At 38.1% G+C, this 23,335-nt stretch overlaps 1 protein-coding gene across 2 annotated transcripts in view; it reads right to left on the reverse strand.

Moving 5' to 3' along the window:
* Positions 1-23,335, reverse strand: part of PEPD (peptidase D) — a 135,158-nt gene that overhangs the window by 86,060 nt on the left and 25,763 nt on the right. For both annotated transcript variants that reach the window (XM_035337177.1, XM_035337176.1), the window contains 5 exons: positions 22,874-22,921; positions 21,258-21,319; positions 15,647-15,691; positions 9,755-9,830; positions 8,288-8,334 (listed from right to left, as the gene is read on the reverse strand). In XM_035337177.1, coding sequence (XP_035193068.1) covers positions 8,288-8,334; positions 9,755-9,830; positions 15,647-15,691; positions 21,258-21,319; positions 22,874-22,921 — 278 coding nt within the window. The remainder of the gene's footprint in view (positions 1-8,287; positions 8,335-9,754; positions 9,831-15,646; positions 15,692-21,257; positions 21,320-22,873; positions 22,922-23,335) is intronic.

Genomic DNA, 23,335 nt, shown 5'->3' on the forward strand with positions numbered 1-23,335 from the left:
GCCTCTACTTAGCCGCTACTGTCTAATACGGATCAGGTTCCACCCCAGTCCTAGAGCACACTTTCCATCACTTCTGCCTGGCAATTCAGCTCTATTGCGTCCTGTACAACTCAAGTTCAGTTACACGAGCTGTCGTCAGCTCTGCCTGGGCAGAAGAAATGCAGCACACCTGGGAACAAAGACTGGCACTAAGCAAACTCCAGTACTGCTGCATCTCTCACTGTGGGCAACCACCAGCAGCTTTGTCTGTCCTGCCTTCACTGACTTCCCATACATGTGTTTTTCAATTCCTGTTAGGGATCTCAGACCTTAATAAGCACTGGGTGACCTAAGCCTGCCATCTCTGCACAATACTCGAAGCCCTATGACAAAGGCCTAGGTCAAAAAAAATAGAACAATTGAGAGCAAGAAAACATTCAAGCGCAGATGCAGAGAGAAACAAACAAAAACTGGCTTTCATGTATAATATAGCAACTATAACCTTGATCTTCTTTTCAATGCTGTTCATAATAGCTACACTAAAAAATCATCACCTGCCAAAACAGGACACAGATCTGTTCAATTCTTCCTCTAGAGAGTTGTGGGGGGATCCACAAGCAAATAACAAAACAACAACAAAAACACTCGCTGTGATGGATGCGAGCAATGCTGCTTACCATGCTAGAAGGCGGCACTTGCACGCTGAGGTGATGAGGATGCACTAGGAAACTATTTGGAGAAGTATTTATGTGGGGGTATGCTGGCAGCAAGGAAGAGAATTTTCTCATTTTCTTTTGATCCATCTAAAATGCTTTTGATTCTCAGAAGGTCAGTGTGCAACACCCTGTTATTAGTGGGCAATCTTGGTATTTTATACATTCCCTTCAAGTTGTAGGGCTTCCAGTCTCAGAGAACAATTGCACGGTAGTACTGGTTATCAAAAGACAAGGGCAAACAAACATGAAATTCTGATCTCTCCACTTCCACAGCAATTAGCAAAAATTATTGAACTGAAGTTCACAATGCAGATAAAGCCTCACATATGGTAGAAGCTTTACTTTCGACTTGTCTGAACAAGCATGAACAAAATCCACAGCAAATAATAATCAGTTCAGCCTGCTGTCTTCTACAAAGACTTCCACGTCACATATCTGCGATCTGAGCTTGTCATTAGTAATGCTAATTAGTTCACTATCTCAATGCCACGCTAGACTCAGTAAAAACTGAAACCATTGCTAATTTGAAAAGAAGACTTGTTCTTTCCCTAACATAAATAAGAGTAACAGTCCTTCTACAGAACACCCACAGAAATTAATATTGCTTGTAATTTTCAATCAGACTGAAAATGTAAATAAAAATTATGACTACTTTTTAATTTCCAAAAAGATATTAAAAAGAGTACTTGTGAGATATCACAGCACAAACAATATTAACAGCCTTGTAAGGACATACAATGACAGAACATTTAAAATTGGGTTATATCTTGCTATGCAAGCAAACCTAGTTCTGTACGCATGCACGTTGCATACAACCTTCTACTGCTCCCTTTCTGAAGGGAGGCAGCCAATTTCCAAAACCAGCAAGGCAATTGTTTCTTTGTCATCTGCGGGCTGATAGAAGGTTTTATTTTAAAGTTCTCGCATGGTCCAATTCCACATTTTTTTCCTAGAAGATAAAACCCAATTACGTGGAACTTCAGTCACAAGTCACAGAAGAGACCTGTGCAATTAAACAGCTCTCCTCTACACTATGAGCTAATTAAAGTGATGTCCAGGAGGTGAACCAAGCTGTCCTCTACTGAAAGAGTGAACCTATGAGCTTGCCACGAGACCTGCAAAGGGAAAACACCGAGAGGCTATTGTGAACATACTGCAACTGCTCCGCTCCCTGCCAGCAGTACACGATTCCTCCAGCACCCCACGGCCCGTCACTTCAGGAAAATGCAGCTTTGGAGGTGCCACGGCTCCCCCTCTTCCTTCCACATGGGGTTTCTGCCCCCAGCATACGCCCATCGGCTGGGGAGAGGAGGAGAATGGGACATCTGGAAATGAGCATGCGCTTGCCAGGGCTGGGGCAGCTGGACCCTTTCAAGGTGGATTTACCACAAAGACAAACCTCTCCTAAAGCAGCTCAGGTACTGACAGGTTTCCATGCTCAGCAGGTAATCCTCACCAGCTGAGTCAAGAGCAGTGTGTGTGCACATGCATTTGTGCCTCTGTGTCACAGTAGAGAAGCAATGCTCAGTTTTTTTAAAACCCATTTTTAAATTCAGAATTTAAAAAAAATTTACAACCTTAATTCAGATGGATTAGGAAATTGGCTGGGTCTGCCTAATTTAAAACATGAACAGACCAGCTGTACCTGTCGATGCATCCCAACTCATCCTGCTGAGTTCAGCCAAGGTTCGAGGTTGGTCTGGGTCAGAACCCAACCTTTGTTTAATGCTTTACAAAATGTTCACATCCCTTTTCTTACACATTTCACTGACCGCAAAGTCAAGACCTGAAAACGTAACAAGCAGCAAGCAGAACAGCCGAAAAATCTGTGAATTTAAACTGAAATAAGAAAAGTGTCTGGAGCTGAATTTCCAGTGCAACTGCAATATGGGAACTAGAACCCAGGATACTGCAGCTGAGCTAAGCTTGTCTACAGAGCCAGTTAGCAGATCCATGCTATGTGCTACTGCGGAGGAAAAAGAGGCAGGAGAGGACAGACTGTAGGAAAGTGCCTCTCTGAATCCAGCTGCTCTTCCCAGGGAGGTATTATACCTGACTCCTGTCTGGGCACTAGGCTCCTGAAATGCAATGGCTAACTCACCTAGGCCAGTAGTAGCTATCCGACACATGCTGTCAGAGCTCCACTAAGCTGGAGACACTTGTGTTTCCTGTGTGCTTTGTGGCTCTGATAGTGAAAGCAAGTAATTCCCCCAGACAACTATGTATTTTTTAAAGGTACTTTAAGCAATAGCTATATACATCCAGAAAAAAAAAAACAGAACAAAACCCCAAAAAAATATCTGTATCAAAAAAACCTTGCTTTGGTTCCCTTACCATTCAAAGCAATCTAAAATACAGATTCTATATCGATCTATAATAAAACAATCATCACCTTTAATTGTGAGGCAGCTTTGGGAAACAAGGCAGTCAAGCCACTTTCAGGCTCCACAATGCTAACAACTGTTTAAAATTTATTTATTTTTATAGGAAAAAAATCATTTTTCAGTAACTAAGCAGACTGGTAGGCTGCTTGAGATTAATACTAGTCTCTTGCTTAATAAAAATAAATCCTCCAGTGAGGCTCACAGAACAAGACAACATCACTCCTACGTCAGAAAGCAACTGTGAATAATTCATTTATATATTTTTGTCAGTTGCAGTGGTCATTTTTGTTTACTCTCCACGTATACTTATGCAAAGGATTTACAAAGTCTATGCTTGAGCTGAAATTCTAAATGCAGGAAGTAGATCAAGCATGATTTTTTTTTAAGATGATTTTGCTGCAGTAGTCAGTAGTTTTCTCAAGGACATTTAAAGAGCAAAATCTATCAGGGGATGGGAAGTGGCAAATCCAGATTAGCTAAAATAATAAGCATTTCACTAAAAGGAAATACACAATGGAAAATGAAATGATTCTGGCTATTTTCTAGTGAAGTAACATGTATGTTTTATTCTCAGTTTGTTCCACTGGAGGAGAGCAGAGAGAGATAAATGAAAGTTGAGAGCCATAATCCATGAGAGCACTCTCAGACTTCCACAGATAGTGAAATTTAACATTGACAGATATGACAGCAACTCATCTCAGTCTAAGCTCTGCTTTGGAATCAGGGACCTTATTCTTTCTTTAGAAAAAAAGAGAAAGGATAAAGAATTCATATCACTCTCAGCTGGTAGGAGAGGTGAATTGTAAAAATAGTCTGAAAGCATTGTAAACCAAGAAGGAAAAAACACTGTAGTGGTTTTCCACTTCTTGCCATTTTATTCTTTAGATTGTCTCTGTTATATCACAGTGGAGTTAAAGTGTACCATTAACCACTGCAAAATCACTGCAATTATTTGTATAGTTGCATGCACCTAAAAGATCCGCTGGGCTACAGGCATCACAGAGGGAACATGGCTACGATTGGGCAAGTACCTGACTGGGCTGGCATGCTCTGAATCAACTCCAATGCCCCCTCTACAACTCCATTTGGAAGCACAGTATTACACCCAGTAATTTCTCCAGTGGACTGGTGTACTGGGTCTGGTGGTAACCAGCCACTGCAAGATCAAATGGAACATTTATTATTGCCCTCCATCACTTGTACCAGCCTTAGCGCTAAGCACTGAAGTCAAACCAACAAAATGCAAGCAAAGCTTACAGAGGAAAGCAGACACACCAAGATGAATTGGTGAATCTTAGGCAAGTCAATCATAAAAGCAGGCTTTTGTCGTGCCAGACCAGTGCCTGAGAGCTACAGGATCACATATCCTCTGAGCAGGTATGGTCAGATTCTTCTCTCTTTGCTGCTTTTACTGATGGAATCACCAAAGTAATTCAGGGTTGCTTCTTTGAAGAGAGCCACATAAAGAAATCCCCCCAAAACTCTCTCAGCCCTGGTAGCTTGCAGTTACACCACCAATCACACAACCTGCCCTTTACACTAGTTCTCATTTGCATTAAAAGCCCACTCTGCAGGATCAGGATCCAAGTTTTTGGATGCCAGGTACTGCAATCACAGTTATCTGCATGGTAACACTAAGATGTTCCTTGTTCAGCAGCTGCAGAGGGTTCAGAGATCCTTCAATAACCTAGGCAGATCTTGGAGAAGGGAAGGAGCGTTTAGGGTGGCTTTGTGCTGCCCAGCATCATCAAGGCAATGAAGAAGGCATTTGAATCTAATGAATCCAGGAATGTGCGCATATTCCTATCGCAGGGCCTTCAGTGCTATTAAGAACAGGGTAACCAACCACAAAAAGGGGCAATGCACAGACTAACTAAGCACCCTATACTATATGCGTAGCACGTTGCTCTTCTCTTACTACTGTTGTTGCTTTAATGTACACTTTTGTATCATTTTACAAGCAAATCAACAACTACACGTAACCATCCCAACCTTAAAATTGTTCTACCTAATAAAAAAGGGAACAAATGAGAAAATGCACAGAGGATTCAAAACTTGATTAAGTAAATAACAAGCAGGTGAAAGGCACTACTCTAAAAATCAGCAAACACTGATCTAGAGGAGGTGTCTTCAGCATCATGGAGCACCCTGAAACAGATAATGGTAGGTTTTAACTGTTACTTTCACTGAATATGTGTACATATATACGTATACAAAATGTGTTCATAAATATATATATACAAATATGTGTACATACATAGTTTTGCTCATATATACACTAAAACTTAACTGAAAGCAGATTTTTTAATGTAACTCAAGCTAAAGAGATTTATCATTTTGCTGTATTTTTAACAACATTCACTAAAGAGCAGTTTCATAATTAAAAGCCTTTAATTAAACAGAAAATTAATTAAACATGAGATAAGCACAAATTACATCAGAGAAAATCCAGAATCTGACCTACCAAAATGGCTTTATGTGCAATTACATGTGCTGTGAATTACTGTTTGTAGATAATTGGCTTGGCTGTCTCCTTAAAGTCAACTGACCACATATTAAAGTTAAACAACATCAAACAAAAATAAGTCAGGGCTGATTGGAGTTGTAGTTAAATAGCATTCATTTTTTATATACCTCAGTATTAATTTATTACTGGTTCAAAATCATCTACCAGTGGACCTTTATCACACAGAATACTTTCAACACATTTTTGAAGCTAGCTTTCAACCCTCAAAATAAAAGAGATTGTTATCAAGAGATTTCTCCGTAATCTCCTACCAATTAGTTCCCAGAAAGCTAGAAATAAAACTAGCTTTACACATTGTTGACTCTTAGATAGAATTCCTAGAGTTTTAAGATGTTTTTGCTACACTGTACAGCAGAAGTAACATGACATTTTTTGTAGGAAGGCTGCTTGCCCAAGCGAAAAAAGGAAAGGCAACTCTTAGGTCTTAAATGCAGTAATAGACATTTTTAGTTGCTTTTGGGATCCCTGGCACTATTCTTCCTAGTAGACAGGATCAGACTAGCTTTCTACTCAAAAACACATTCTGGAATGTAGCATGTTAGAGAATGAAATAAAGCAATATGAAGGGAGATTTATTGGCCATGTTTCAAGAGATATTTATATTCATTTCAAAATGTCATGATTTCACAGCAGCGGGAACTCCAAATACACCTGGGAAAGAGGGCTGCACAATTCAGAAAGCTTTCACAAGAACGGAAGCCCTAGAAACACTGGAAAGTGAAAAGCATCACTAACTTTTAATTGATCTCTTAAAAGACAAGTATGAATATTTTTGATAAACCTATACAAACTAAAAATATAAGTTCTCTGCATCCCTAGATTCTAGATGTGCCAAATCTGCTGAATGCAAACTAACAAGTCTGTTGACGAGGAAAAAAAAAAAAAAAATCTACAGTTTCAACAGAAGTTGTCTATTTTTGGATGTTACCTATTTTTAGGTCTTTGAAAATTTCCTTCTTAGGCTACATAAATGAATTTACCTGTATACAGAACACAGATTTCCTACACTGATTCTGAATTTATTTTTAAACATTGCAGCCACGCACTTATTTGTCAGAAAGGTGGGGAAATTGCAGTTTTACATTTTTAGGACTCTTCTTCCCTAAGCAATAAGGCAACAGAAACTGGTGCAAGGATGAATTCCGTGCAGCAACAGAAACTTAAATTCTATTTGTAGTCTCAAAGGCAGACGCTGCATAGATAGTCTGCCAAGACCTCTTTCATTAGTGAAATAACCTCAAACTCTTTCAAGAAGTGTAACCTGTCAAGGCATATGGAAGAACAGAAGGCAATTTTAAGTAGGTTTAATAGACAGTTGCCTGATTTTTATTTTTTATTCTATTTTGAAAGGCACAAATTTTCTTTTCAAAAGGTTCACATGGATTGAAGAACCTAGACAAAGAAGAATGGAAGTCCTGGAGTGAAAATGCAATATACCTCATAGACTTAGAGAAGAGTATATATATATTTGTTGTGTGACATTTAAACCGAACTGCCAACCTCCTGACATTTAAAAGCATTTGAGAGCAAACTGCTCCGTGGGACTTTTTTTATTACCATTGACTTCCAGAGCCAAAATTTCACTATCAGCATGTATAACGTGGGCAGTGAGTAAAATGAACACAAATACAAGGAGCACTAATAAAGTTAATGGGGGAATGTATGCAATGTATTTTTTCCCAGTTGCCTGGTAGTATCTATAACTGCAATTTGAAGCAGTCTATCAAGTACGAGCCTACAGAGTCCATATAAATGTAACATTAGAATATATGGAGTACAGAAAAACTACAGGTATTATTTGTTTTGTGAGCTAACATAAAAACCTGGTAACAAACACTGAGGTCACTTTATTCTTCCCCTCACAGGACATCCAATTAGCCAGCTTGCTAACATTTGAAAAATGATTGTCAAGAAACAACAGCAATTATTATCACAATTTTCTAATTCTCCATTACATAATACTTTGAAAATTAAGAATACTGTGTGTGAAATAAAAACAAGTGGACTCGCTGATCAAAACCATGTTTTGTAAGATGATCCAATGTAAATATTGGCTTATAAGAGGAAGCCATGTTTTCCCTGTATCTAGACACGACTTACCATATCAGTTGCAAGCAGCCAAACCCTCCTATACATGTTTGTACAACATATTTTCTTCACCAGAGAGAAATATCCTGTACTCTTGTTGACTTCTTAACAGCTCTAGTAATATCCACCACATTTGTGAGATGAGCTCCTTGTACAGGCAATACTGACTTGTAATTGCAAGCAAAATGTAATTGAATACAGCCTGTTATAAGGTTCTTAAACACTCATACTGTAGTCTTCTAAGCATAACTAGCATAAGGGAAATGTTTATCCATAAACACCATTTTAGTGGATGCCTTCAAACAATAACAACAGCTATTTCCGAAAGCTTCTGTAAATTACTAAAACTCCAGGAAGAAAATTATACTATGCTAAACCATGACAAAAACATAATCAACCATCATCAAATACATCTCTAAAACTGATGAGGTGCCACCTCAAAATAGTAAAATAATGCTTAGAACAGTCTTCAAAGAGAAATGAGCTCTCAGTCTCTACTGAATTAATGCTACTGCTTTGCTTCAGCTATTGCATCAAGCCCTGCTACAAACAGAGCTTTTCCTTCTTATCACACTTATTAAAAGACCTCTTACCTCTCCAGCTCATATTCTTTCATACCAGCTTTTACTGCCTTCATTACCTGTAAGATACATAGTAACATGGGACATTCTTAACAGGAGGGAATCACATATTTATAAATTTATGACTTACGACTATTTCCAGAGTAACCTATATTACAAAAATACTTCATTTAAATTTACATTAGTAAATGCATTTTAAAACTACATTAGAAATCAAACTCATTTTAATCTTTATAAATGCCTACAGTCTCCAGCAATAAAGCAAGTTTAATTGCCAAAGTATATCCTAATGAAGTGCAGCTCATCAAAATACCAAAGCTTAATTCTGAAAGCTCTGGTGAAATTGGCAGCAAGTCCTTTTGTTTTACGCACATGAAACACCAGCATAACAAAACTGAGCTGGAATATGCTACAAAGGAAGATTCGCTTTTTACTTTGTAATCTGAGTCAACAGAAATCTACTAGAGTCAACGCTGTTAACACCTCGTAAATCTGAATTTTGCTCTCAGATTTGCTGAGAACATGCACCAGTGTTATTCCTTTGCCTGGTTCTGTATTATGGAAGTTCTAGGCAGCTGTTTTAGGGAAGGAATTATCTCAGATGGGATGAGATTATTCAAGGATTATGAAGGACCACAGAGAATGAATGCAAGTGATTTTATTCAAACTGCAATTTTACAATTTCTCTTTAAAATATTTTCATGCTTCACAGTTCAGAAGTTTGTGGAGCCAGGGCAAAAACAACTGTTTAATCAGTAACTGCATCAGCTGCTTTTCCCTATGCTCCCTGCGGTCTTTGTGTAGAACACATGGCATCTCTGTGTCACTATACAGAGAAGGACGGACACTCAGATCAATGTTACTAGCAGAGCAATATGACTACAGATAGTATGCTAGGTCCAACCTGAGCAGCCTTGCTCAGCCTGGCTTTATCTTTGCCGTGCTGTTACATTGACAGAACAGCATGTTGAAGCACTGTACTGGGGGCGTAAGGGGGTGGGAGCACATACAGAGCAGATTGCTCTGAGGAGCAATCTAAGGAAACTTGCACTCTCCTCCACTATGCATGCAAACACTCCCTCAGTTTATCAGAGCTGAGCAAACTGCTGGAGTAAAACTTCAGAGCTGCACACGCTTACATGGGCCAGAATAAAAATCATCCTGATCTCTTCTTTCTCCATCGCTATACAGGTATTTGTGCATACAGGACAGATAGACTGCAAGCAGGTCACCTTCTGCTGAGGCTCCAGCTCTTAACCAAGACCACACTTCATTTCTCACACATTGCAAAATGCACCGGTGAGTTCAAGGACAATGCAAGGTATATTACTGGGCCGTAATAGGAGGGATATTACCCTCTTATTTCTATCCAGCCTTTCCATTATTTTATTACTAAGCAATTCAGGGCTGCTGGGAACATTTTCTGAGTACTACTGTTACACTAAGAGCAAAAATTATTAACAGTAAAGGATCTATTACCTCTTTATGAGCTTCACTGGAGATTTTATTGGTGTAGCGCAGAACTTCCAATTCCATGTCTGTCTTAATCACACGACTTAAAGAAAAGTAGAACACGTATCAGGTTAGGTTGCAACTTTTCAGCTTAAGAATACAAAATAACCTGAAAATAATATTCATCACCTACAGTAAAATTAGATCAAGTACACCTCAAGAGCGAAGAGCTATTACAGTATTCATGGCAGTGAAGTTTTGTTGGCATTGGTTCACCATTAGCAAAACAATCTTACAAAGGAAAGTCATAGCATTCCAAACACCACCCTGTATTATTTCAATATGAATAAACAAGTGGTCCAATCAACATTTTTTCAACTCATTCTACAATACATTTGGAACAAAAGCAATGGATTTCTTTGTCATCACTCAAACACTACTTCAAGTGGAACATTTCTACAAGCATCCTTGATTTACTTTTTTAAACACAATTCACAATTTGAAACTACTTTACATAATGAAATTTCCAGAGCTACAGAATTTCTATTCAGCACAACCCCAACTCCCACCTACTTGCAGTACCTCAAGGGGCAGTAGAGGGAATAAATTCTCTGTCTGTTTAGTATTTAAAAAGACCCAAACCATGAAATTCAGAAACCACAGAGGCAGAACCTACAGCCACAATGCCCGCTCTTTTTCAAATGTTTCCAGAAAACAAAACAGAAAAACCCAACACCCTTTTCTTCATGCCTTACATGATGCTGAACACGCACCTATATACATCAGCCTTGATACTCGGTTCTGAACTCATCTAAAAAAATAACATTAAACTCTTATCTATTTGCACTGCTTTTTACCATCTATTTCAAATAAAAGCAGCTATTTTGTGTGATACCAACAGGGCAGCAGAGACAGCTCCGTACCTTCTACTGAAAATCGCCTACTCTGCTACTGCTATGCATAGTGATTTAATATTTCTCATGTCTGTCTCTAAGGCAGCCGTGAAGTACTTACTTGCAGTTTACAAAGTACAGAACTACATCTATTGAATTGGGTGAAAATATTTAAATTGTATTTTCCAATTCCATTCCAGAGCTTGGAGCAGCTACAAAGTACCATAGCAGTTATATTTTGAAACTGTCACCAAGACACCTCTTTTTTTATTATAACTTGATTCTACTTATACTGCTATAGAAAACTGTTTACTATATTTCTGCTCCTGTAGTTTGTTTTAATGAGTCCAGAAACAGATTGCTGAGCCATCAGGGCCTCCAATGTGTGATAAGAGCATTTCCCACAGACAGTGATCGCACTGCTATGTGGCACAGCCACTCCCATTCAAATACAACTTTTCTGGCGAGATATATATATATTTTTAATGTTAATCAATCATAATGTTATTTCAAACAGGAAAACAGCAGAGGGGAATGGATTATACAATCTTATTAAACTGGAATATGACACAATAAGATCATTATGCACAATGAGAATGAGAAGTACTATGTTTTAAAATGCGCACCAAGGTGAAAAAATTACACTGGAATAATATAAGCTCCTCTCCATGGATGAGGAAACAAAATTCTGCTTTTTAGCTGAGACAAAGAATAGTAGCTCAAATATATTCATGTTACAATGAGGTAGCAAAGGCTTACAGATTCTTTTTTCTAAATCCTGTTCTTCGGAAGACTGCATGTGCTAGCAGGGTAATTTAATACTTGCTTGATGTGCCTTTATATTACTTTCAATACACAGTACATATTCCTGCTCCACAAATGCTTGAAAAATAGGCTGTTTCGTAATTCAGATGTCTCATCTCTTTATTGGGATCTGGTAGTAATACAGCTTAGTAACTGCTTAGCTGCAAGCGCAAACAGTATTATAATCTATTTTATTTGACTTGATCATAAGGCTTCATTCAGGGTCAACGTATTTATTTGAAACCACAACTGCTCTGGTATCTTTTTGCATATACAAATTCATATTTAGCCTTAGAGTTTGACTTTGTATGGAATTCATCACCTTCAATCACCCAAGGTCAAGCACTGAAACATTTTACAGAAAACATTTAGTCATTCTGAGACCAACAAAAATCACTACCCAACTGTTAGTAGGGGAGACAGAGGGTGTACAATCATGCAGGAAACAACATCAACTTTATCCGCAAGCAGATCCCTTTAGAAGAGGTCACTGGGCTCCTATGCTGACTACAACAGTACTGTCAATGGAGCTCCCACCAGAGTATTTGGGTAGCAGAAAGGTATTTCAACACTTCTGCACTTTTTGTTAGCACTGCAGCGTAATTTCATGGGTGATGAACGATCCAGGGTTTTCTTTACTTTTTTCCCCTCCCACTTCCAAGATAATGCTAGAAAGCCCTACCTCTGCGTACTAATGTGAACTTCCATGTTCTACTAAGAACAGCTTTTAGACCAGTTACACACTGAATACATTCATTAATATTTTAGCAGGAACAAATCATTTCCAGGCTCCAGCTAATGCAATTGCAAAAATGTACAAATTCAGCATGTAACACAGTTCTTAAATCAACATGCAAACCACTCAATGAAATCAAGGCAAAAAAGAAGCACAAGTTTAACACACTCAGAATTATCCTACACTTTTTTTATTTTATTTTTAGTAGTGTAAAGACACTTCTTCCTCACTTTCCTCTTCTACATATACTTTGGGCTTTTATTTGCACTTGCAACATGAGGTCATCTTTTCATACATGCCAGTCATCCAACAGAAGAGAAAAGCTTTAGTACAAGCAATGTATGATTCCAGTTCTGAAATGACTTTGGTCATTTTAAGGGGCTAGACACCAAATTTCATGCACGAACTATTTCCTACTAATCAAGAGCATGCAAAATTCTAGGCAATTATGAGCCTCGAACTTGAATAACTCAACTGCATTTTCCTAAAGCAGTGCTTTCCTCATAGATGCACAAATATTTGCCTCTCCATGTGCATTCAGCATTCCTGAATATGCCCTTCAAAGTATTTGTTGCTAGTTATCAGTTCGGTGTTCATCAGTCATCTTGCTTTGTTGTTTTTACTATATGCATGCAATGTTAATGGCTGCCTTCTATGACACACAAGGAACACAGCAGGGTACGTCCTCCACTTCTTGTCCTTCTGGAAACCATGCATACAGACCACCTAGTAAGCATTGATGCTGTCCAAGCAACAGACTCCGCACTCCTGCCTTGTCTTCACCCTTTTTCTTTTTTGCTGTTACATTTCCACATTTCATTTATACAAATTTCTGCCACAGTTGATACATTTATGCTCTTTTGCAAGCTTCAGCATAAAAACTTTCTAACTGAAGTAGTATAAAATCCAACATGGTAATGCATGTGGGCAAAGGAGAAGCATTATGGTAACGTTCTGGAAGACAGCTGCACGAACACCAAATGTGGACATTCATCTTGAACAAGTCAAAAAACACATTAGAAGTTTGCAAGATAAATAAAAACTTCCAATAACACAAAAAGCTTGTGCTCAGCTTTACAACATCAACAATTATGATATACAATGTTACTGTACAGTAAAAAAAGGCATATTTCACTAACTGCTGGGGATTAAAATTTCTTTCTCATTAGTAGGGAGAAAAATTGTGTAAGGTTGGAATTTGTCTTCTCATAGATGCTGTTTTCTTTTCAAAACAATGGAATAAATACTTCTGTATATATTCAGCATCAGATTTAAAAGACAACCCTAAAATTTAATATGAAAGTGTTTAAATGTCTAAATTAATACTAAAAAAAAGGGGGGGGGGACGACAAAAAAAAAAAGCCACCCCTCTGCAAATTGCTGAACTTAAAATACTCAGCCTAAAGTGAAATTCTTTTCTGGTTTATCCTTAAGTTGCACAGTAAGTCAAAAAAAATGAGATCTTGAAAAAGGATGGAGTAAAAAAGGGAGGCAGCAGATCCCTAACCACAAACACTTTGCCCCTTGTCAGTATTGAACCATTTTTTCTGCATTTTATTAGAAGACAAGAGAATACTAGAGATGTCTTTTGCAGCTCACAGTTCTTCCTGGCTGGTTCGGAAAGCTCAGCCATTTCACTTCATTGGCAGTTTTGACATAACAGAGTTTTTCTGACAACTACCACCTAACACAGAACAATCCAGAGCTGCTGAGTTTGAAATGTGTGCATCAATGCAACACATTATGATTCAAATGAAGCGATACCCTGCCCTAGAATATATAAAATAACCACCAAAAATTCACCTTCCCAAAATAAAAACGTTCTTAATTCAAACAATGTTATTGGTTTCCAAAGAAAACTTCTTGGGCATTAACTTGAGATTCCAAGGAAGTTTCTAGTTTAGGAAGTTTTAATATATGGAGCCTGTCATTCACATACTGATTTCACTGGATATTTAAAACCTAACAATGGTCTTTAATATACGTTTAACTTAAAACAAAAGCCCCCAAACTTGATAAAACCTTTTCAGAACACTCTTAAATACAAATATTAACTTTGGTTTCACTTAAAATTCCGTTTTCTTCAAAGCCAAGTGCAGAGAGGGTACATTCTGAGTGTTCCAAGTATTTCTCCCGTAATTCTCCTCTATTTCACGTAAGATCACAGCGAGGGCACAGTCAGAGTTCTGGAGTAGCATTCACCACTTGCAGAAGAGATTCTCTCCATACCATGACAAACATCTCCAAGTTTTGCCTTTGTATTGCCTTACTGCTATGTCCTTACGGTCACCTTAGGCACAGACCTCACCCATGTCCATCCCTGAGATCCCTGAAGATTTAACCCTACACCACACCTCTCCTACACCACACCACAGAGACGTCACCATCAGGTGACACCTTGGTATGGGGAATAGTACCAGGAAAGCTGACTTGGGAACAAGCTTGTAGCCATAATCCAAAACCCTTTGCAGCTCGAATTCTCTGTCTCCCTGCAATGTGCTTGTCCCTACAGATCAAAGCCTGGAAATCAGTCCAGGACCCTCCATGTTCCCTTTCCGGTCCCTCATCTTCTCTGCTAACAAGAGTACAAGAAGGCAGGCAAGAAACAGGGCACAAAAAGATGTAGCTCCACTCCTCCAACAGCTCGCCAGGTCGCTTAGAGAACTTGGTTATGGTGTTATGCAAGAAGCAGGAGCAGTGGTAGCCAGAGTGCACGCTTTCCTGTTTGTATTTCAAGATTCTCAGCTTCTCTCTCTTAACCAAGGATTTGCTTCTTCATTTTCAGATAAATACACTCAAAACGCTTATATAAAAATCTAATTCATTTACAAAAATCCTCTATGTTGTGTCTTCAGTTAATTTCCTAAATGGAAAACTAAAAAGCCCTAGTTATGAAACAATTCTGAGGACAAAGTCAACAACGCTGACCAAAAGAGGAAAGCTGGTAAAATGCAGTAGCGCTGCAAGCTACTATTACACTTAGCCACACACACTAATTTTTCTATTCTAGATAAGCTGTAGTAGAATTCCCCTAAAATTACCAAGTATAGTTACATGAGTAATAATTCAGCAAAATTAATGCTGTTAAAATAGATCCTGGAGAAGTAATAACACCTTATTAAATATTACCTGTTCGGACATGGTTTCCATCTGCCTTTGATTTTCATTGCTAGAATATGAATTATCCTCAGTTCTTTTCTTATTCATACACATTCACACAAATGTGACTTGTTCCAAACACATTCTATGAAAATTTATATCCAGACTCAAGGCTTAAGAAATGTTACATAAATTCTTCACTTCTCAGTGCTGTTACCTAACCATATTTTTACTTTTGTACCTCAGTTCCAGCCAACAATGTGAAACCTGCCTAAACTTAGAACATACAGTAAACTAGGAGGTTCTGCTTAAGGAACATCTCTGAATCAATGGTTCACGATATAAGTACGCTCAACTACTCAAACAGGAAGATTTTACACTACTCACCATTCTGCAATTTCAGGATGAAGGATTTTGTTGTTCACGTTGAATCTAGAAACAGCAAAAAAAGAAACATCAAAAAACAACTACGCAAAGAAAGGCAGAGATGGCATAGTTACTAGTGTGGTTTTTTTTAATGTGTCTTCTCTGAGGATGTGAAAACTTCCAAAGGCTAATATTAGATCTGAATTTAGTACAGATCAGAGTAACTCACAGTGAGAAGAAAGCACACACTCACCTTCACTGTGCAAGTATTTCATGCTGAAAAATATGTAAGACTAACCCAGATACATACTTCTAAGAACATGCAGAAACCAGAGTAACAGCATGTTCAGGACATATTTGGAGAATTTCTTTTGACAAAGGTAAAATTTTAGGTTACCAATTCACTGTTGTGAGTGCGGGTTTGACCAGAGGTCCTTTCCAATCAAAACTGTTCTGTGATTTTAAGTTCACTCCCCAAATGCCCTTCAGTGAATTTAAGTACAGTAAATTGCTGATTTCACCCTTTGTTTTACATATTCCAATTTTTGCTTGTACAAAACATGGCATGTGATAAACACGTTTGCTCAGATGAAGACTGTGAAAAGACCAGTAACCTCTCCTCTTCTTTTGTCATCTACAGAAGAGGCAAAGTGAAAGCTTCTGCCTCCAAAACTTTTTTTTTTTTTTTCTGTTTATTTTTTATTTTCTGCATTAGCAATTCATGCCTTCTTGGAACTATTTTAAGGCTCTCTAAACAATAACATTACAGTGGCCAATGGAGTAAGAAGTTGAGTAATTAAGTGGAACACAAATGAATTTTCAAGCATTGTTTGAGGGTTTTTTATGCTAGCAATTTAAATGCTTAAGGAATGTTCTGCATCAAAGATACTTTTGTCTGACTCAGGACTGCTGGCTCCTCAATTAGGGCATTTAAGAGAATTAAAACGCTCCAAAGCTCCCAACAGATCTTCAGAAGAATGTTGTAAGGCAACAAAATTCATTTTCTCACAGTTTTGAAGGAAAAAATAAATCTACTTCGGGTTATTGGCTATTCATTATACCTCAAAAAGGGATCAACTAAAGCACAAATCCAATTAAAAAAATATTTAGAAGTCAATTCTAATTGCACCAGGGTCTTTCTGCATCCTTAGATAGCACCAGTTACCAGTTTGTGCCTTTCCAAACCCTAAAGGTTCTTCTCGGACAATCTTTATGCTGCCAAAAATGCAAGTTTTACCTGCTGGCTGGGACCACCTACCATGCAGCAGCTCCTTAAAAACTAGTTGGTGTCAATTTGGAAAGCTAACTGAACACAAAGGGGTGGGGGGTGGGGGTGGAGAGGATGCTGTAAGAGAGACTGATATATTGTCAAATATAAAACAAGATCTTACATCTGCAGGACATGGCATCAATTCAGATTTAGAAGAGAATCTGATCTATTGTACGTAGCTTTTTCAAAGAAGCCAGTGATTAAGGACTGAACCAGGAGTGCACAAATAGCGATTAACTCATGTCGTTTGTGCACAACATTCTATATAAAATAATCCTACCTTATCCTACCCGGAAGTTTAGATCCTGCTAGACAATAATCAATTTACTTCTAAAAACCACCGTCTGCCCTTGTGCTAAGAGGATCGTGTAGAGCAATCTAATTCTACATTTTACTGCAATTTGCAAATTGACAATACTTGATGATGAGAGATGTAGTCTTGAGGAAGAAAAAATGACATTTGCTACTGTTGCAATCTGTAATGTGTCAATACTCCCATTTAATCAACACAGAACTAATAAATATTACATTGAATGGCATGTATAAATTGATTTCATACTCACTTGTCCTTTAACATGCAAGACAATTTCATTAGTTTTGTTTTTTTTTAAAAAAAAAGATTAGACATCAATGCCTCCTGTATAAAAGAGACTGTAAGAGTCTTTTTTGTCCATTTAGAAAGTATATATGGTGACAAAAGAATTAAAAATACATTATTCTAATGTGTTACTATAACATGCTGGAAATTCCTCCTCTTCTTCAATATGGAGAATCTTTCCTCTAATGATTGACTTTGCTAACAGCAATAGTGAATTAGCCTTGGCCAAGCAGTCAGCTAGTCTTCATCATACCCAACAGGTACAGTTTTGAGACAAATAAATTAATTGAAAAACATTAAACATTAAGTATAATTACTTGGACTGTCTATCATTTACATCAATAGATTCTGAGGATAAAGAAAAGCACCTAACATGGTGAGTAAAGCTTTGTTAACAGGATTTTGGGGTATGTGGCATATTACTGTTTAGGCATACAAGCTCAAAATCTGTTTTCTATACGGTAAGACACATCTCAGAACATTTTTACAAGTGTTACATAACAGCCACATGATTAGATTTTAAAAATTCCTTTATGTTTTTTCAGACTGAAAAATGGTTCCGTGAATTAGAAAAAGAAAATAAAAAAGGAACTAGCCTTTATTGGCAGACAAAAGTTCCTATTTCTAGAAAATAATACATTAGAACTGCTTTCGAAATCTGCCTTCTACATTTACACTATCTCGAGTAAGTGAGGGCAAATAATTTTGGTAGGATTCATAACAGTTGCAAACAGAGCTGACTTCAGGGGAATTAACAGCAAGATCATTAGCAAAGGGTCCAGGTATTAGGTCACTGTCCCACACTTCTGCCTCTGCTGAACCACAGCACTATCTACTGCTGAGCAGGACAATTTTCCAAGTGCAGGAAGTCTCCATTTTTACAGATTGCAGCAGCATACCAGCACTACCCCCTTTAACTAACTAACTAACTAAATAAAAGCTCTTAAGTATAAGGCATACTTTGCTACAGAAGAGAGAGTTATAACGTAAAATAATAGAAGCTCTGATATGATTCGGTATTATGGGCTCTATTATCTGCATAGAATCAAGTTTGATCATTGCTACCAGGACAAAAATAACTGAGGGGTGATCATTGGAGTGAGAATAGAAATAACTCGTGACCACAGTAGTCACTTTGCTCCAAGTGACTATTTAGTACACTGCAAAAATTAATCTAGTAATTTAGATAATTATGTTCCAGAATAATTTTAAAAGGATGAAAAAATAAGGTAAGGAAGTGACATCGTTAGGGCGTAGCTTCTGACAGGAGCAGATGAACAGCCTGCAAGGAGAGCAAGATTCTGCTTTTTAGGAAGTGATACATTACTTCCACAATTATCCATAGCAAAAAAAAAAAAAACACCTACAAAACACCGCAAACCACGGGACCATAGTCAGTCTAGGAGAAATAAGACAAATGGGACTAGAAGAAACACGTAAGAGCCCTAGCAAGCAAATACATCTTGAGCAGGTAGCCAGAAAACAGAAACAAACAGGAACATAGGAATAAAATACAACTCCATAGCTAAACCAGAGGCTCGCCAAGCAAAGGACAGCGGGAGGGGAAAACTTGCAATTGCTGGTAGGCACGAGGGAGCATGGTGCGAAAGAACATGTTTGGTACAAGCTCAACAGTTTTAGTCCTCTTAGAACAAATCAATACATTAGAAATACACGAGTGTCAGTAAAGGAAACATGATATAAGAGAGGAGAAGAAACCCAAAAGCAGCAATGCTGAAACTGGTTTAGGTCTGTGTCAAAAAGAAATGCAAAACTGGTTGGTTTATATATGGTTACAAAAATCTGAGCGCAGACTTTAAAAGGAAGTTCACCCCTCATGCACACCCTCGGTTTGCAGCGTTCAATCTCCCCGCGGGCACTGCGGGCACAGCAGCTAAGCGCACCGTAATGACAGAACTGACAGCCCCCCGAGACGACAGGAGTAGGAGTTAGGGAGATCAAGGAAAGGCTTGGGTGACAAGTGGTTTGAGGGCACCGCATCTGTCAGAAGAGGTGAGATGGAGTGGATCTCCAGCATATTCAACAACAAAACCAATGAGTGCTCTCCCATACTTGCAGGATGGGAGGAGAGGGGAAGACATTAACCAGATCTGTCAAAGGCAGCAAAATGAACAGTTCAGTGCCTAGGGGTGGAGAGGGGAAGCACATCCCAGGTCTCAAAAGAGTTATCTGCTAAACTGCCAGGAGGCTCCCCTAAAGAATGTAGTACTCTAATTGGAGCAAACAAAGAGCATGTTTACCACAAACTGGGAAGCCAGAGAGAAAATACCATTAATCCATTTTAGTGTTTCAGAGCACATGCTATCAAAATCTCAAGTCAAGTGTCAAATGGAGTGGCTTCCTACATTAATGTTGACTAGTAATAGAACGTGTTACTAATTACACTCCAGCGTCCCAGTGAAATTCAGGAGGAAAAAGGAATTTTGATACTTCAAATGGACCTTTGTACATGGTTCCCATAAAGAATTACTACTGGAGTTAGTAATTGCTTGTATTTCGTGTAGAGGTGTCTCAGACAGAACTGCAGGCATCTCTCTGCAAGATTTTGGAGTCCATCTGTACCTGCAGAGCATAAGGTAACTGAGTATCTCCTTGGTAAAAGCAACAGAAAGGACACCAACTATTCATTCAAAATGGTTTGATTATGTTCTGAAATAGTTGTATTTTATTCACTGGCCAGCGTAAGATGTCTAAATGTCTGCCAGCAGGGTCCCCAGTAATCCTGATATTCGTTAAGTTTCCATTTAGGTTGTGGAAGAGAGAATAAAGTAATTATGGGATCAGATTCCAGACTTCAGTTCACAGGACACGGAGAAAAGACTGTCCCAGGAGAACACAAGCTATCTGACTATACAAATGATTGCCCAGAATTGTAGTAAATTCTGTGCACTGCAATTATCACTTCAGAGTTAATATGCAGTAGACAGAGGTGGATGGAGGAAAAATACAGCAAGGTGACTGGGAGTCAAGGATCACAAAAGAGGCCACCTACTCAACATCTCAGCACAAGTGTTTATTTTAACAGGCTTTTTAATGGGAAGTTTTCTTTCTTTTCTGCCATAGGTTTGAGATAAAATGAAAAATAATCTCATTTTAGGATATCAAAAAAAATTTGCATTAATTCAAAATTGAGGTCACCATCCTCTCTTCCAAGAGCAGTCTCTGATGTATTTTTGTTAACTGCCTTTTCAAAGTACTTCACATAGGAGGACATTTTCACTCTACTAGTAGCCAAACTCCATAAAAATACAAGATAAGGGGACAGTAAAAGGTCATTACTAGGCAGAAAGGTGATCTTTTATTTTGGACATGTAATGCTGTATCTTTTCAGAAAAACATGCATACCAGAATTCCTGATACCTGACTTATCACTGTACAAGGAAGTCAATTAAAGAAAGAAGCTACTCCTAAAAATCCGTTTTTCTGAAATCTGAAAATCAAATATTCTATCCCTAAAAATGGAAACAGAAATTAGGGGAGGGTCTGTTTGGTTTTAGCTGCTTAGAACAAACACCAAAAACATCATTTTTTGCATCTTTGATGCAAAAGTTTTCCAACCCCCTCCTCCCTCCCATTTTGAATCATTAGAAACATGTCAAAAGTTTTATTTCCAAAGAAGTATCAATATATTTGATTTGCCATTCAACATTATGTCATCAGGAAAAGAATCATTTAAATGTGAAATAAAGATGAATTCAATATAACCATGAAACAATTAATACATAAAAAGCTGTGTCACTTACTGGCTGATTCCCTCGAATGAAGCTTCCTTGGAGATACTTCCGCTATCAGTATTAACACCGCGCTTGGGAGGGAAAAGATTAAAAGGACCATGACTCTGAGCCAAATACAAGTATTTAAAATTTAAATCATGGAGAGAACATAACTGCACTAAGTCTTTAGGAAAACGTACACATTCCCTTGAAGCACTATTACAAAAAGGAAAAAAAAAAAAAAAACAACCTAAATAAACCAGACAGTTTGTTCAAACGTAAACCAATTTAAGACATCATTTGTTTCAAAGGAGACCAGCACGGAACTCAGGTCAGGATATGCTGCTTAGGGAAACGGCAGGCTTGGATTTCCAATTCCCTTAAGCCTTGAAAGGAGCTAAGAGACCTATACGATAATAAAGAGCAAGGGAATAACAAACAGGCAGGTTTCTTCTAAAGTAATTTCATTTAAAAATAAATTATTCCACACTGCCTTGGCAATGCTTACTATTTAAATCTGCATGCCGCTTCCCTACAGCTTTCCATTCAAGCAAGTAGCATAAGCATGAGGATTTTGGCTGCTTCACAGCAGACGAACACTTCTGACATGCATATGGGAAACCCTGTGGAGCAGCATTACAGTTCTGTATTTAGAATGAGACCACAGGAGAGGACCAAGTCTCCCTTCAGCCAACGTTAAGAGAAGAGCTCTGCCGTTCTCTATGAATTTCATCGCGGCAGTGGGAGGAATGTGAAAGCATCACAGCTCCATCCTCTCAGCAAGAAATCTGTGAAAATTCCCAGCTACAATGGGATACTCACAGAGAGACAACTAATCAACAACTTGATGCACAGAAATGCACAATAAGGAATTCAAGATGGACAAATACTCCCTTCCACTCGCATTTCTCTGAAAGAACATGAAATAAAACTATAGGTTCATCCTTTTAATACACAGTGTGGAAGAAAGACGGAAGACTGTATTTGGGACATCTTCTTAATGGATAAAAAGCTCAGATCTCATACTGTACATCTGCCTAAGGAGGGATTTTTTGTAAGATTTGTCTGGCAACTACCGTGGGAAAACAAGAAATCCAGGAACTGGCACTGCATTTGCTGTAAGGGAAAGCTCAGAGTCAGAAAATAATTTCTTATATAAACTGAAGACAACAAATTAGATACTCATAACAGTGAGAGAGGTTTACCAAACACATCAGGGAAAAAAAGCTGGGGATGAGGTGATGGGGAAGAAGCAGCTTGCAGGCTTTACCTCCACTCGTTCATCCCACTTCCAGAGGAAGCCCCTTTCTAAATACTTTGCAGGTATTCCATCACACCCTCCTTACAAAAGTTATTATAAGTTACAGTTATATAAGCTTGAGAATAGCACGGTCAACGTCAGATAGGCTTGTCATGTTTTGCCAGAACACAGGTAAAACTTTCAAGAACATAGACTAGAAACCCAGAGGTTAGAAATCCTGAGGTCACGGAGGAGCCAGATGAATATATTAATACAGATGTCCTCAAATTTGGTAAGAATGGGAAGGGAAAGATAGGGAGGGAATGACAGTGTGTAGAAGTATTTAATGAACTGATCTCCTTTTTGAAGGAAATGGGTAGTTACTCTTCAGAATAGTATCACTCACCAAAGTAAGGAGCACAGAAGGTTTCCTCGAAGCCAAGACATTGGATATCTAAAAAGAAGTTTTAGATTATTATTTCTTTTTCTTCCTTATTATCACAATGATACCTATTTCATCAAAATTTACTGTATACAGACTGAATAAGTTGGAAAGACAAATTCTTTCTTCTCCTACCTTTCAGATATTTTACTCTTACAAGATACTTGCAAAAAGAGCCAGCAGATCACAAAATATTTAGGGAGATGCAGTGCTTAAGGTGATGGTGCCCTTTCAAAACAGAAATAGCAACTGGGCTTCAAGAACTGCTGCAGAAACATGGTTACTGAACTAAACACTTCTTGAGGCAATGAACAGGCAACATAATTCCATGCGACATAGTTCTACAAACTTTAAAGTAGCTTAATAGCATAGCAATTATATTAATAAAATAAAGCATATGGCAGCGAGGTATAAAAATACCATTTG

Source organism: Oxyura jamaicensis, chromosome 11, assembly GCF_011077185.1.
Source record: "Oxyura jamaicensis isolate SHBP4307 breed ruddy duck chromosome 11, BPBGC_Ojam_1.0, whole genome shotgun sequence".
NCBI classification, from domain to species: domain Eukaryota; kingdom Metazoa; phylum Chordata; class Aves; order Anseriformes; family Anatidae; genus Oxyura; species Oxyura jamaicensis.